The sequence below is a fragment of the Schistocerca serialis genome, chromosome 8 (genome assembly GCF_023864345.2).
Source record: "Schistocerca serialis cubense isolate TAMUIC-IGC-003099 chromosome 8, iqSchSeri2.2, whole genome shotgun sequence".
NCBI classification, from domain to species: domain Eukaryota; kingdom Metazoa; phylum Arthropoda; class Insecta; order Orthoptera; family Acrididae; genus Schistocerca; species Schistocerca serialis.
The window spans coordinates 557,270,642-557,287,180 of NC_064645.1; the positions used below are offsets into that span (position 1 = coordinate 557,270,642).

General features: G+C 39.5%; 1 protein-coding gene across 1 annotated transcript in view; it reads left to right on the plus strand.

The window, feature by feature from the left end:
- The window catches only part of LOC126416186 (protein expanded), a 505,339-nt gene that overhangs the window by 448,343 nt on the left and 40,457 nt on the right, over positions 1-16,539 (plus strand). The window contains exons 6-9 of the mRNA XM_050083768.1: positions 6,880-6,959; positions 10,236-10,431; positions 13,777-14,010; positions 16,469-16,534. Of these exons, the coding sequence (XP_049939725.1) occupies positions 6,880-6,959; positions 10,236-10,431; positions 13,777-14,010; positions 16,469-16,534 (576 nt within the window). The remainder of the gene's footprint in view (positions 1-6,879; positions 6,960-10,235; positions 10,432-13,776; positions 14,011-16,468; positions 16,535-16,539) is intronic.

Genomic DNA, 16,539 nt, shown 5'->3' on the forward strand with positions numbered 1-16,539 from the left:
CTCTGAAAGGGCACGGCCGATTTCCTTCCCCATCCTTCCCTCACCCGAGCTTGCGCTCCGTCTCTAATGACCTCGTTGTCGCCGGGACCTTAAACACTAATATCCTCCTCCTCCTCCTCTCAAATCAGGATGGATATAGGAAGCATCGCTCGTGCCCCTTTCTCACATGATATCCTGCGAACAATGAATGAAGAGCAACAGACAGATTGTTTGTTCCTAGTTTTCCGAAAAGGGTTTGACACGTGCCCCAGTGCACATTGTTAATGCCGGTATTACACTATCAAATTTCTTTGTCAAAGATTTGATCAAATATTCGTCAAATTTATTTGACAAAGATCTTTGACGTGGCGCTAAAAAGGGGTATTATACTGTCATCATATTTTTCATCAACGTTCAAGATGGGTGACAACAACTTGAAACCACATCAGTTGCATGTACCACAATTGCACTGTGTGCACACGTGGAAGAGAAGCGGGAAAAAAAGGAAATGTACCTGGGTGAAGCCGTGGGTTTTACGACGAGACGATAAAAGCATTCAACAAAACGTGTAACGTGAGCTTGTAGTGGAGGACGTCAAGTCGTACATAAATTACGTAAGAACAGATGAGCAAACATTTCAGTATGTGCTCAGTGAAGTGTATCCTCATATCACAAAGCACAAAAACTCACTTAAGAACTGCTATTTCTGCAGAAGGCAGGCTGACCGTAAAACTTCGAATCCTTGCTACAAGAAAGAGTTACCCTAGCTTACAGTACCGCACTGCACATTAACGAAAATAATACTTGAAATGTGTGCAGCAATTTATAAAGCACTAAAAGACCAATGTCTGAAGATAAATAAATGTTCAATACACTTTATGTGCACTAAAAACTATTTTTATTTTATAAACAAATCAATTACATTTCGTGTCCGAGAACCGTATATCCCCGCTAATGACCCCCACAACATTTGTATAGCTCTCCAAACTTCTTAATCTATTTTTGTATTTAGGGTGCCTCATGTTGTAAAGCGTCTCATCAGTTTCATACATCTCTATTAATTTTGTAGTTGACGGTACACACCAATTGTATTTACCGGCCACGTTCATAAACACACTACAGATGACAGAATGCTGCAGCGATGCTAGCGCTCCACATGGTAACATGTCACATTGCAGTGAACAGAAGACAAGCGACTTTTATGATCAAATCTACAGCGAGGCCCTAGATTTGATCAAATTTATTTGACGACACGCGGGATTTGACAAAGTGCCTTATTACACCATCAAACTTCTTTGAAATAAATATTTGACATATCCACTTTGGCAAAGAAATTTGGTAGCGTAATACTGGCCTAACGAAGACACTAGCATACGCAGTAGGTTCCCGGATTTGTGAGTAGCTGGAAGACTGCTTAAGTTATAGAACTCAGTAAGTTGTCCTCGACGGCGAATGTTAATCAGAGCTAGAGGTATCGTCAGGAGTACCATAGGGAAGTTTGATAGGAGCGCTATTATTCTGACGGACGGGCCAACAACAATCGACGATTGTTTTGTGATGATGCTATGTTGTACAGGAGGGTGTCTTTGTTGAGTGACTTTAGTAGAATACAAGATGGCCTGCTGATATACAAAATTTCTAGTGGTGTGGTGAGTGGCAGCTAACTCTAAATGCAGAAGAATGAAGGTTAGTGCAGATGAGTAAGAAAAAAAACCCTGCTGTGTTTGAATATAGTATTAGTATCGTGGTGCTTGACAGAGTCTTTTCGACTAATTATCTAAACTTAATGATGCTAGGCGATGTGAAATGGAAAACATGTAAGGTCGGTAGCAGAGAAGGCAAATGGTGGACTTCGGTTTCTTGGGAGAATTTTAGGAAAGCGAGGTTCATCTGTGAAGTAGACTGCATATAGCATATGTGTGATCCAAATAGAACTGGCATTTCAGGCTGAATGAAGAACGACTCTGGTGGCACCAACATACATTTCACATATGGACCACAAAGAGAAGATTAAGAGAAATCAAGGCTTGTACAGAGGCATATACACTATGAGCCAAAACATTATGACCACCTAATTAAAAGCGTGTTGGTCCACCTCTGGAACACAGTTCAGCAGTGATTCTACATGCAATGGATTTTATAAGTACTTGATAGGTTTGCAGTGGCTTTGGCACCATATGTCTGCACATTGCTCAAACACTTCCTGTAATTTATGGGCGGTTGATTTGTGGGCGGGGAGCTGACACCCGATAGCGTCCCAGTTTGGTTCCATCGGTTTCAGCTAAGCCAATTTATGGTCAAGACAGCAACGTGAGTGCGCTATAACGCTTCTCAAGCCATTGCAGCACGAGTGTGGCCTTGTGATGCGGACAGTTATCCTGCTGGAATATGGTATAGCTGTTGCGGGTGACATCAGGCGTAAGGGGTTACAGGTGTCCCTAGTCATGTTCACATAGTCCACTGCTGTCATGGTGCCTTCGATTACTAACGCAGGTCCCATGGAAGCCCAGGTGAATGTACGCCATAACATAATACTGCTCCCACCGACTTGCGTCCGTGGTGTGCTACATGTTTCGGGCATCCGTTCGCCTGGGTGACGGCGTATCTGTACACGACCATCGACCTGGTATAACAGAAATGGTATTCATGCGACCAGGTGACCCCGATCCCATTGATCCGCAGTCCAATCTCGAAGACCACGTGCCCACTGTAATCATAATTGACGGTGTTGTTGGGTCAATGTGGGAACATGCAGGTGTCCTCTGCTGCGGAACACATTGTTCATCACTGTGAGCTGATCTGTGCGCTCCAAAACACTTGTACCTGCTCCAGCACTGTACTCTGACGCCAGATCTGCCACAGATATCGCCGCCTACCCTGCTTTAGAGAGCGGCCGAGCTACCGATCCCCATGTTCTGTGGTGAGATATGGACGTCCAACTTCTTGTCGCCTATTCGTGGTTTCAGAATACTTCACCCACTTTCCACACTTGCTCACGACAGTAGCACGTGAACAGCCGACCAGCTTCGCCGTTTCCAAGATGTCCGCTCCCAGGCTCTGGGCCACAACAATCGTCGCTAAAATGATTCCCTATTCGTCTCTGCTCCGTCCACTTTATACTTCTGGCACCGCGTTACGTGTCTCCAGCGCCACCAGGCAGCATCCACGCGGTGGGCAGTGGTCATAATGTTTTGGCTTATCAGTGTAGAGAGCCTTTTTCCTTCGCTCTGTCTGCGAGTGAAACGGGAAAGGAAAAGACTAGCAGTGGTACAAGATGTAGATGTAGATGAGCACATATTGCGTTATCTCTAGCAAGTTAAAACTTTTGTGTCGGACCAGAATCCCTGTGTTTCACGGGTAGGGCGCTTGAAATAATGTGATTGGCGCACGCCTTGCAGGCGCGTTTGTGCTTCAACACTTGTCACTGACTCCCTCTTTCCAAACTACGTAGCGACTGTCCCAAGTCGCTGGGAGACTAGTTCCTCCGAGAGAGAAAATATAGCGAGCGAGGAGACTTGTCTTATCTACAGCCCGAGGGCTATCGCTGCGAAAGAACTATTTTACTCGATACTGATTGTGGGTGACTATGTCCTTTCTTTCGGAAGTGCCTGATCTCAAACATTGTGGGAGAAAGCCTCTGCTGTTCGCCGAAGGAAAGGGAACGGACCCATAATAAAATGAATATGTCGGTCCTTGAAACGTGTTCGGATCGTAGAAAAGAAGAGGCTTAGGGATTAATCTCCCACCGACATCGAGGTCATTAGCGACCGAGCACATGCTGGGATGGGTAAGTACGCCAGCTGTGCCATTTTCTGAGCATTAACCGTAGATTAAGGGAAACCACACAAAAGCTAAATCCGAATGGCTGTCCTGGTAATGACATGAGCAACATACTGCTGCCTCATGTCTTTTGGTGTGATTGGATCGCGTAATTAGTACCTCACTGTTCAGGTTCGGATTAGTGTCCAGAACATAGTTTTAACACGTCACATACTGCCTCCGTCTCATTCAGCAGAAGTAGTAAGTGGACTGATCTCATACCCCACTTAGGGTTATGACGTCAAAAAATGGAAAAGCCAGATTCGACGTTGTATGAGGGTAGTCCAGAAAGTAAGTTCCGATCAGTTGCAAAATTGACACTACAGTGAAAACCCGATGAAGATTCTCACAGATGTGTTGGGTAGTGTCTCTAGTATGACCGTCGATCGCATCAAGATCTTTTCAGTTGTGAGCGCACTGTGAGCGAGTAAAGGTGCCTAGTACAACGATGTCTCCCGCAAAGTAGGAGGGCCCGCTGAGGGGCTTCGCCTTAATGAATGCAGCCCACCTAACACAACTGCCACGCACTCCCTTCTTCGTGGCAGTTCTCAGCCGCACTCTGCAGGGGCAGTGAAGGCGCTCCTGCAGCCTTTTCGATGGGAAGTGTTCGATCACCCACAACACAGCCCTAATTGGCTCGTCCTGAGTATCATCTCTGTTCACATGAAACGTTGGATGCGAAGACAACACTTGGGCGCAGGCTACGCGCTGTAGACCAGCGTAGAGAATTATCGGGAAGCACAGGCGGCTGCCTTCTATGACGATGGTATAACACTCCGACAAATGTCTTAAATCAGAGCGGCGACTATGTAGAGAAGTATCTGGAAAGTGTGGCTAACTCTTGCAAATAAAATGTTTCTGATTTTCACTGTGGTTTCCATTTAGCGACCGATCGGAACTTACTTTCTGGACAACCCTCGTACTTAGCCGGGCAAATAGGGAGAACTGGGCATTTTCAATCGTTTATTAATAATCAGTGACAGTCGGTTTTTTGCGAGATCAACCTTAAAGATGCTTCAACTAAAAAACACTAACAGCGATAATATCGTAGCAATTCTCATATCAGTTGAGTACCTAGTCTTCTTAATTGCTCACTCTGCTCTGTTAGTATTGTGTCAAAATAAACTAAAAATTATTCATTTAACTAAATAAACAAGCATCTATTCTTCTGGGACGGAAAACGAATAATCAGTAACTTTGGTCATTTCAGTTAGACTCACAAAGAAATAACAATAATATGTTTTTAAGTATTAACATTTCTCATTTAAGCCCACTTCTGCCAATTTCAGTAATTTCGCATGAAATTCTTCATTCGTCGTTAGTGAAAAAGGCCTTAATTGTGAGTTCTCAACTTCATCGATAAAAAGCCTAACAAAGGCCGTACTTGTGTAAAGAGTAATTGGCCGAACATGACCGTAAAAAGCCGACACCAGGCAACCCTAATTCGACTCGAAATATTGTGACCCTAAATTAAGTTCATTTACAGTGTTTCATGAGGGTTTTAAAACAGAATTCACCAGCTGCGACATGGTCACGTATATGAACATTGATCCAATACTGTCAAATCTTTTTTATTCCAGTCTTTCATCACAATATCAGTTCTTTCGACTATGACCGGTTTCAGTCAGTAATGACTATCCTCAGGACATGGTGTAGTAAAGATCTGAGGATGGTCATTACTGACTGAAACCGGTCATCGTCGAAAGAATTGATGTTGTGATCAAAGACTGGAACAAAAACATTTAAAACAGAATTAACAGAACCTTCCCCTGTAACCATCTCTGATTTTTCTGTTATGGAAAGGCTTTATGAAGCTAAATTAGAGATTGTTGAATAAAAAAAGCAGCGATATTGAAGAGCCACCAAAATGCGATCAAATTGAATCACTTGCATCTGACTGCGGCCACAAAACACTTTTTGACTCAAAAGTACTTCGAGGACGTGCCTGATACGGTCTGATCTTCAGCGACAATAGTTGTAGAAAATTGTCTCCTATGTCTACAGAAAATACCTCTTAAAGCTTTTCAGTAATGAGCCCATCGATACGATTATCTTAACAGCGAAGTCAAGCTTCTTTACAAAACATATTTTACAGCAATTGCAGCAAATGAATGACAAAAGCGTCTAGTAACTGTTCCGTTATTCTCCCCCTGGAGAAAGAATGCAAGAATATGTCGTTGTTAGCTTCATTGCTAAGTTCTTTCTCGAAGCTATTGTTTTAATGGAAGTTACAAAATCATAACTGTGGCGCAGACGTATCATTAGAACGAATTTCTATCTCTTTGTAACTTGATCTCTGCTGTAACTTGATATACCGGTATTACAAAACTAAAACTCTGAAAATGCCGCGCATGTTGAGCAATGCTCGGAACATTCTGGCATCCGGCTGAGGCTTGCGCGCAAGAAGGTCACGGCCGTCTCTGAAATTAATTAGCGTAGCCGTTGATTGAAGTGCTCTCGGGCTGTATACTCGCTAAAACAGCAAGCCGTCCTCGTCTCTACCAAACCGACCTTTTTGCACATTACAGCTAATTACTGTTACTGCGCGACCGATTCAAAGCAACAGAAATACTCGGAATACGTGATAATGTTTCTGTTGTTGTATTTCGAGCGATTCATTTCGAACTTAATCTGCAATTAATAATAACGATATTTAGATCGTAGCTCTTTAAAGAAAATGTAGCAGCATGTTTGACAATAAGAAAAATCAGAAGTGACAATAAAACAACGTCCCGGGCGTTGGGTGGTACAGCGTGAATTTAAACCTTCCCTCCAGATTCTTTGCTTATTTGGTGTAGTGTGATATGCAAGTTCTTCTGGCAGTGCTGCACAATTCGAAAAAAAGTAGTTTTCTTGACTTCCGTTGTACATTCCTGCAGTGGGCGTACGCCAGTCGTTGGTCATAAATTTTTCTGATTTAATTAAAAACGATTTCCTATGTGAAGGTTTAGTACCTATTTGAAAAACCTTGAAGGATCATGAATCCCAAATATATACGCGTGTAAAAATATGAAACTTTTATTTTTTAAGCAGTGTTGCATTGCATGACATTTATTACTTGCAATTTGTCTGATTTTACAGGGTTTGGACGGCAATGGAAGACCCTCCCTCGTGTTGTACTTCAGAGTCCAGTTCTACGTGGACAGTCCATTGTTGCTCAGGTAATTAAACCTTATAAAATTAATGAGTTGAGTTGGCAGCATTTTAGACATTAAGCGCTGTTTATAAAACATGTTCCATAGATCCCATCAACGAAACTGCTCAGAGATGTTGAATGAGTCAGGGCTAGGAATATTGCACGGAGCATACATCCGTATTAAAAGTAAATGATGCGAAGTGAAGTTGCGTAGATTCTTATGACTGGTTTTGGACAGAAAGTATAACATACCAATGAATGTAGAGGTATAGACATATTTGCCAGTGACGTAAGAGATTGTGCTCTCAGGTTTGTAGAGCGTGACAGTTTTGTCATAATTACGGAAACACGCTTTAGATTTGAATATCGAAGATTCCTGTTCTCAACGTGAAAAGTGGCAACTTGCTTTGTTGGGTTTTTAGGGGGAAGAGACCAAACTGCGAGGTCATCGGTCTCATTGGATGAGGGAAGAAAGTCGGCCATGCCCATTCAAAGGAACCATCCCGGCATTTGCCTGGAGCGATTTAGGGAAATCACGGAAAACTTAAATCAGAATGGCCGGACGCAGGATTGAACCGTCGTCCTCCTGAATGCGAGTCCAGTGTGCTAACCACTGCGCCACCTCGCTCCGTAACGTGCTTTGTGAACAGGTCTCAGTTCTGATGTCCCATGATAAATATATATTTATTTAGCTAGCAATACTATGTAGGTAATAAATAACAACTATTTGAAATAACTGAGGACGCAACAACTTTTTCAAGGTAGCGCTTTCCTAATTATTTTACTGTGTTAAATTTAGGTCAAGTAAGCGCAAGTCGTTTATAGTAGTTCGACAATAATTGGAATTATTAATGTAATCTCATCTAGCTTCTAGCTACTTAACTTTCTTAATGAAGACCTTGACTTATTTCACATCCATGAAGGTTCTCTCTCAGAAAGAGATCTACTGGACTCTGTGAATGGATGAATGAATCAACAGCAATAAGAAATTAAGGCACCATCTAATACTATTTCATTGGTATATTTCAGCCATACTAGACCAAATTAATGTGGTTGAGAAAGGATGTTAAAATAATAAGAGAAAAAGAATATTTTGTATTCTATTTTAGACGATGTAGTGGTGAGACGCAGGTGTGCATTCAACTCATCTAGACATTATTGAAAAACAAAGAATGCGGTAGTAGAAAAGATTGTTACAGTTTCCTTCTTCAGTCGGACCAAGAAGAAGCTTTATGAACTGGTAGCTAGACAGGGGAAATTTCATTTATTCACATATCATATTCTCTAAATCTTATCACACGTAAATCCCTTGAGAATGTGGAACTATTTATAGCCTATTCGTTTTTCAACTGTTTGTCATTGTGCTGCTTTTCAACCACTGTTGACAGTGGGCAGAACATTGGTTAATACCATGCAGCCAGAAAATGTTTTACTAAAGGCTAAGTGTGGAAGCGTACACTTCTGTCTAACTGTATGGTATTTATGATTAAGAGGGTAACAAATTAGTTTCTTAGATACTTAGTGGGAAGTCTGTGGCCTTTACAATTGTACTTAGAGATCATATGTTATAAAGGAGGAAGATTCATAATGTAAACTGTGGAATATAGAGCATGAAGTTTATATCCCACACCCAAGGAGTTACCCCGCTGTCAAAAAGCATTTTCTGCAGTCCCAAAGCATGCTAAGATAGGTCAGACAGAATGACCAACCCTGTTGCCAATTTCCATATTATAACATGTGCAGAAATAATTATTACTGTGCCATTCTTCTTTTATTATGATAGAAGAGGTAAACCATCTAATTTCCAGTTATTGCAAGTGAAAGAATGCAACTTGTGGTATTGAAAATATAAAGAACCTTAGACTGCAGTAATGTGTAGTTCGAGGTATTCAGAAATTCTTGTTTCTGAGAGTATATGAAATCATTATAAATTCAAAGAGGAAATAAAAATTATGTGCACTTGTTTACATATATTAACTGTTTTCTGTCTTATATTCAATTACTGTTTGTAAGAAGTGTACAAGATTGTTTTTTATGGATGTGGTTCCCTCTCCCCTGCTCCTCTCACTCAACATCTCTATAGAACCCAAAGTTTTTATGTAGCCCAGAGAAGAGCAGGAGGATGGGTGTGCATTGATCACTGCCTAAAAAATATTTATCATTATAAAGACCGTTAGAAAATGGATGTCATAATGTAGGAGATATATCATTGTAGTTAAAGCGTAAAACACTCATCACATATGTCACTTGCATGTCCAAAATTATGTAATATTATATGTAATGTATGTTTGTATGTAATAATGTATATGTATTATGTAAAATATCCATATTTTTCAAGTACCTATCAATACATATTTCCCATTGTACCACATATTAAGATTTCTTCCCATTCCAAACACACATGGAGTCTGGGAAGAATGGCTGCTTAAATGTCTTTGTGCTTGTTGTAATTATTCTAATCTTGTCTTAGCAGTCATTACAGGAGTGATGTAATTTTAGATTCTTAACTGAACACTGGTGATTGAAACATCGAAAGTAGGGTTTCACAGGATATTTGGGATGTATCCTCATGAACCTGTTACCTCAATTTCTTTCATATTTAAAGAACACTCTCTCATGAGTCTAACAAAACATGACTATACATGTTGCCCTTCTGTGAATTTGTTCAATATCCTCTGTTAATCCTGTTTCGTATGGGTCCCACATACTTGTGTGTTTTGTAAGTAATCTTCTTTGTAGATTGCATAGGGTAGGAATGTGAAAGATGTGAGAATATCATACTGCACATGTCGCCAACATCTGACTGGTGTTGTGGCACAACTTAAGTGCAGTGAAATCTGTTTACATTTTACTAAGACAGAAACTTTAATATTACACATCTTTGTGCTGTTTTACACATTTGTTTATTACTGATACTGTGGTGAATAATCAGTACTGCTATGGATGCAAACTGAAATATTTGTGAGGAGTAACAGCTATGTTTCGTAAGTAAATACCACATTCATATGACCCGGGAAGCTGTGCATATTGGCAACAGAAACTCTGTTCTGTGCCTTTGTATGCTCACTCCATAGATATTACTGCCTTGTGGTAGAATGAATGCCATTCCCATACGTCCCGATTATCTCTGAGGTTACAGAAAAGGAGCTAAACGACAGGTGCTGCAGGTATTATACTTCAACAGGTGGAATATGTTACATATGAGCAGAAGAAGGATAAATCAAGAGTTATTATGACTGTTAGTAAATTAACGTTCACATCGGAGAAGAGGCTTTGAGCAGCACTCTGACTCTGTCTGCAGGGATGAGGAGACTCGGCACCATTACTACCTGCAGCTGCGCCACAATGTGGTGTCCCGCGGCCTGCTGCACGCCTGCGCCAGCGAGGAGCTGCTCTACCTGCTGGCGGGGCTCGCCCTGCAGGCGGACCTCGGCGATTACAACCCACAGCAGCACACGGGCGCCTACTTCAGCGCACCAGAATACTTCCCGAAGCAGGTAACTTTGGTCTTTTGTGAAAAGGCTCTGTGTCAAAGCTTGTTGACACGTACCTGGTGAATTTTCTTGTTCGATATGCTTCTCTCCTTTACTTCTTCTCCCTGTGGTTGAAGTATATGACCCCTTTATCAACTTGCAATCTCTGATGTCCTCTTCACCATTGTCTTCTCTTTTTTTCTTTCCATTATTTGCCATTCTCTCTTTTTCAGGAAGCGTGTCTTTATTTTGTTTCCACATAAGCAGTGAAACTTTTAGCTTTGATTCTTATATCTAACAATTGAACTGATGCTGTAATGCCTGCAAGTTGAAAGTAAATAATATTTCTCTACTTAGTTTATTTTAGAAAAGGAATTAATTTTTTTTTTTTTTTTTTGCACTTGGCTGCACTGTATGGCTGCTGACAATTTTTGTACCATAATGAATTGCGATTTAGTTGTCCGGATGTGTTTGTTATGGACACACAGCTGTCCATGTAACATTCAGTATATTCCTGGTTTGTCATATATACATTAGTTTGACAATATTATATTATTTTGTCAATAATTGATTGTTTTCATTGATATATTCAGTGTATTTCTGATTTCCTGAAGTTATTACTTCCCAATAAAGGGGCAGTGGCATGTTACATTATCACTCCTTTGTTGATGTGCTGTGTCGCCATACACACGTGTTACACACAAAAATTACTATTTAGACTGTTGTGAGATTTTCTCCAGGGTTAGGTACTACAGTGAAATATTCCCTTTCACATTTTACAATTACGGTAGGTAAAAACATGTTGCCTGGTCTTACTACTGAAGAATCTCTAGCAGAACTGGGGAGATACAAAGGGAATGATGATAAAGCTGATGACTTAGAATTGTTAACTATGCCATCCAGTGCAGATGAAATAACAGATTGAGTCAACGAAAATTACACTGCACAAATGTTGGAGGTACTTTAGAACTTATAACCAGCAGGGATGAAGCTAATGTTGGTGATTTACCTCCAGGAGCTAAGTGAAGAAAAGCGTAAGGACATGAAGTGAAAATTTTCAAATGAGACAGTGCCACAGGTTGAGGACTAGTGCATACTGTCATAGAACAAAGCAACATCTAGACTTGCCAACATAACAACATAAATTTTCTTCTAACTAAAAAAGAACTAAAGTCCTTCAGTGCCATATTCCTGCTGGGTGAGTATCCTAAGCTTCGCCATGAGAGTATGTGTTGGGAACAGGCTCCAATGCTGTTTTTTTCTGTAGTCTTCAACTCAGTGTCAAGAAATAGTTTTGAGGAAATAAAGAAAGTCATTCACCTGAATGACAGTTCCAAAGATGTACAAACTGGGATTGTACTTTGAAATGCTGAAGAAGTAATTTGATTTATTCCCTTCAGAGTATAAGTTAATGAAAAGATTATTATTGTGGCAAAAATTCAGATAAGATGTTTCTGAAGGGAAAGCCTATCAAAGTAATATATAAAATTTGATATCTTATGAGTTCCAGGGGCTTCCTTAATAATTTTTCACCGTACTATGGCAAGACACAACAAACAGGAGGCTTTAGGTGCAAGGGTCAATAAATGAGCTAAACTTCATCATTTTAGAAACAGAGTATACAAAACTTTTCTTTCAACACTTTTTCACCAGTGTTGACACACTCATCACAATGGAAAGAGGAAAATGAAAGCTACTGGAAAAAAAGAAAGATAAAGTGGAAGGAAATGGACAAATATTCTGTGACTACATGTTTGACAAAGAGAATGAAATTCTGGTAGTGAAATAGAGGGACAACAAACCAGTATGTGTAGTCACAAATTACAGTACTATTACTCCTTTGAGTTATTCACAGGTAAAGAAAAGAAAATATCTGTTACAAAGCCACGTATCATTGAATAATACAATGCTTGCTTAACAAATTGCTTATAGAAATGTGAAGGTTTCACTTTTCGATGTCGGAAAGAGAGTAGTGATATACCTTTCCTAGAAAACAGGATTAACACTTAAACACGGAAGACCACAAGTAAGCAGACTGACAGGAAGATTGGTGGCTAGATCGAGGAAACCGCTTTGCTGTGCCAAGTAAAACAGAGACAGATGTGCATACTGCGAGAAAAAGCAGCACAAATGTATGATGGGTGCAATGTTGGTGTACATAACAAGTGTTTTGTTTCACTTCATACTGAATAGACACTTTGAAATATCAGAAACAGTGTTTTTGTTTATTCCATGACGTTTCTTACAGTTTTTTGCACTGACAGTAATAATGCGGTTTTTGATAGCTAATTTTGCCAATGTCCCAAAAGTGGGGTGGTCTATAGTTTTTGTACTAATAACTGAAATTTTTCAAAGCAGCTTTTTCTTTCATTTATCATTCAGGATATACATTAATGTAAAAAAGGTTGACAAAATAAAATAATAAAGTTTTGCAAGTAATGAGTTAAGCAATCCCTGTTTCTGAGAGTTAGTATTATTTACTTCCTTCTGTGATCAGTCAGATCAAGACTTTTGTTTTGTTGCACTTACATGAATTTTAAATCTGCATATGTTGCTTGAAATCTTTTTATAGCATTTATAGGTTTTATAAACAGTAATATTGCTCTTAGGTTCTGGATGCCCAAACATTCTTCTAGCCACATCTCCAATACTTTGCTGTTGCCATTTTTTTTTCCATTGTGCAGGGTGTTACAGAACCTCTCTAAAAATGTTTATGTACAGTAGATCATATAAAAAGCCTTATTTTTTGTTAAGTAATATGCACTTTTTAGTCTGCCATTTATGAGTTATGTGCATGAGACATCCTTAAGGTTCCGAAAATGAATAACAACAATTGTAAATAAATTACATGCTTCAAATTTTCTCAGTAATGACTGTTGAGCATTCCCTGATTCTCTTCTGGATTGTGAAACACTTAACTGATTTGAGCAATTAATTCATCTCTGGTGGCAGTTATATATTCCACACTCCTTACATGATACCAAAAAAATAATCAAGATATATCAAGTTAGAGTAAACATGCGAGCCACAGTGTGATCAAGATACCAAAATACCAGACATGTAATGAGGTTGAGGATGGTCTGTATTGAGCAATTGTTCTATATTTATTTCTAAAATATAATTTGTGTAGAGTTGTTATTATTCTACCTTAGAATGTATACATCATATATACACATAAAAGAGAATATGTTCTTTAATGACACATGATTTAAATGTTGTTAGCTGACCCTCTAAGTTATCAGTGAGGTTCTGAAAAATCCTGTATTTTACTTTGCTGACACATTCTTGCAACAAGCAGATGATAAAATGATAATTCATTGGTAGGCTCATAATTTAGAATGTTTACTTGACACCACTTTGGTCTTACAGATGGTGGAGAATTCGGAGCAGCAACTCGTGCAAACAGTTCCCACTCTACATCGCGACAACCGTGGAATGGGACGAGCGCGGGCGGAGTTGCTGTACATTCGTGAGGCCTCCTCGACAGAGGTCTCACCACTTACACACAATTCGCACCTCTACCGCCTTCGATATAAGAAGAATGAGCAGGGCCCTGGCACTGTCTGGCTTGCCATTACAGCCAAAGGCATTCAGATTTATGAGGTACACAGTCATTTTGACCATTAGTAAGAATGTTGTTACTATGGTGTACAGTTAATTACTGAGCATTGCGGAGACATATGCCAACAGAATCAGTAAAATTATACCATTAACAGAATGTATACATGTATCCAAGTATAAAAAATTGTGCTTGTTGTTATAATACTGCAACAGGTATTCCAGTGTTAGCGAAACTTTTTAGGACAAGTCCATGGCTTGTGTTGTTTTGCAAGAGAACAAACCAAGGATGAATCTTTTGTGCATGAGATACTCTACTTATTGCCAAAAGAATGAAAAATCTCATTATTGTCATTCATCACATGTATTTAAAATTTGATTATGATGTTAACAACAACAATAAAAGTATAGCATTAACAACAGTATACATGTGGTCCTATGGCGAAAATAGTACTTGTAAAATAATACTGCATTAGGTATTGTTGTTTGTGAATTTTGGAAAAAAAAACGTTTTCTGGATTGGTGAGAGTGTCCAAGAAATCTTAAATGCAATTATTTCATTTCATGTACAGTAATTTAATATATAATTATAGCCAGACATAATTTTTCACTATTACAGTACTATGAAAATAGCTGGACAAATATTTGTCTACTTAGTCTTGGCTGTTTATGCCTAGGCATATATATGCCAATATATTGGTCTTGTAATATTGAATTAAATCATCTGATCAAATAAGAAAACTTTGTGTAAATACCAGTTGCAAGAAAGGTATTAATTGAAGATGATGAGAATCTTTAACAAATGCCCCCTCACCCCCCCCCCCCCCCCTCACCCCCAAATCATTCTTTCTCTTTCTTTCACTTTCGTCTAAATAGTGATATAAGAGTAAATATGAAGGGCTCTCCAGGAATTTTTGACCATGTCTTGATTCTATAGCTTCTACACCCATATCGTAAAACAAAAAGGGGAAAAAATCAGATAGGTCCACTTACCGGAAAGCAACTGACAGTGTCTGGAGTTCCATTGCATGTAAACATAAATTAGGAAAACATTGTAAGAAACAAGGATTACGTAGAAAAGATAGCCAGGACCCCACACATGCAATACACAACAAGGCAGAAAGAAATAAGCTCATGTATATTTTTGTAGAGCTCTTTCTTCTATCATTCTCAAAATTCCTATGTTTGAAAATATTGAAGATTTTCTCATATTTTCTTTGTCTAATGCTGCCTACTGAATCAAATTTCATCTACCTTTGTTTTATTGAATAGTAGAGCATGGATCATGCAAAACAATTAGAGATTGAAGGTATTTTTTGATAACCAGTAATTGTCTATTTCATAGGAGCAGTATGCAACAGAGAAACAGTGCTTTAAATGCAAAACTGTACATAACTTTTATCATATGTTTCAAAAATAGACACATCAAATAAGATTAAAGTCATTAAAATTGCAGAAAATAAGTCCAAAATTTCTTATTATTTCAGAACTTAGACATATTTTTTTATTAAATCTCACTCACTTGTGAAGGACTGCAGTTGGATCACATTCTTCTTGTTGTTCTAACAGATTTATAGCTTTCTCGAGGCAGTGGAAAGCATTTTCAGTGGATGGGCCCCTTGTTACTAGGCTCTGCCTCATTGCAATGGTCTTGTTCATTGATGACACTGACACTGACAATGATTTCAGTCCCATTGCAACCAGTAAAACATCTAGAATACCATCTTTCACAAGTGATGCTTCACACACAACTGATGATGTGAGCTTGTATGTATGTATTAAACTGGGGACCTGGAAACTATGGAGAGGCTTCGTCCTGCCATAACCCACAGCAGTCACCCACCCCACTGACGGCTCACATTGAACCCGGTGTTACTGTGCAGTTCGGCCACCAGTGGACCTCCCCAGGAATGTCTCCTACCAGGCGAGTGTAACCCCAAATGTTTCTGTGGTAGAGAAATTATGGTGTACGTTTACTTGGAAACGGTGTTTGCACAGCAATCACTGACACAGTGTAACTGAGGCAGAATAGGGGGAAGCAGCCAGCATTCGCCGAGGTAGATGGAAAACCACCTTAAAAACCATCCAGAGGTTGGCCGGCACACCACACCTCGACACTAATCGGCCGGCGGATTAGTGCTGGGGACATGCACGCCTTCGCGCCTGGCAAGCAGCGCGTTAGACCACACGGCTAGCTGGGTGGGCATGTGAGCATTGTCATACATGTTGGTTGGCAGGGTGGGGAAAAGTGCTACATCTGATTAGAATGCTTTAGTTAACCAATGTTCCCATTGGTGGCTATTCAATCAGTGTTCTACTATAGTTTTAGTTTGGTATATTGCTGTCCCCACAGTTTATTTACAACATGGAATTCTTAAATATAGTAAATTTGTGTTACAAAGTGATTAAGCAGATCACTTTTACCACATTTGTTTAATAACTGTCCAAAACATTTCTTTATGTTCTCTACTGTGAGAAATCAAATTTGGTTTCTTGCTTACAGGAAATCTCTGCAAAGACATTGACGGCAACATTCTTGTGGAATAATATAGGAAAACTGTGTTTTGATGTAAG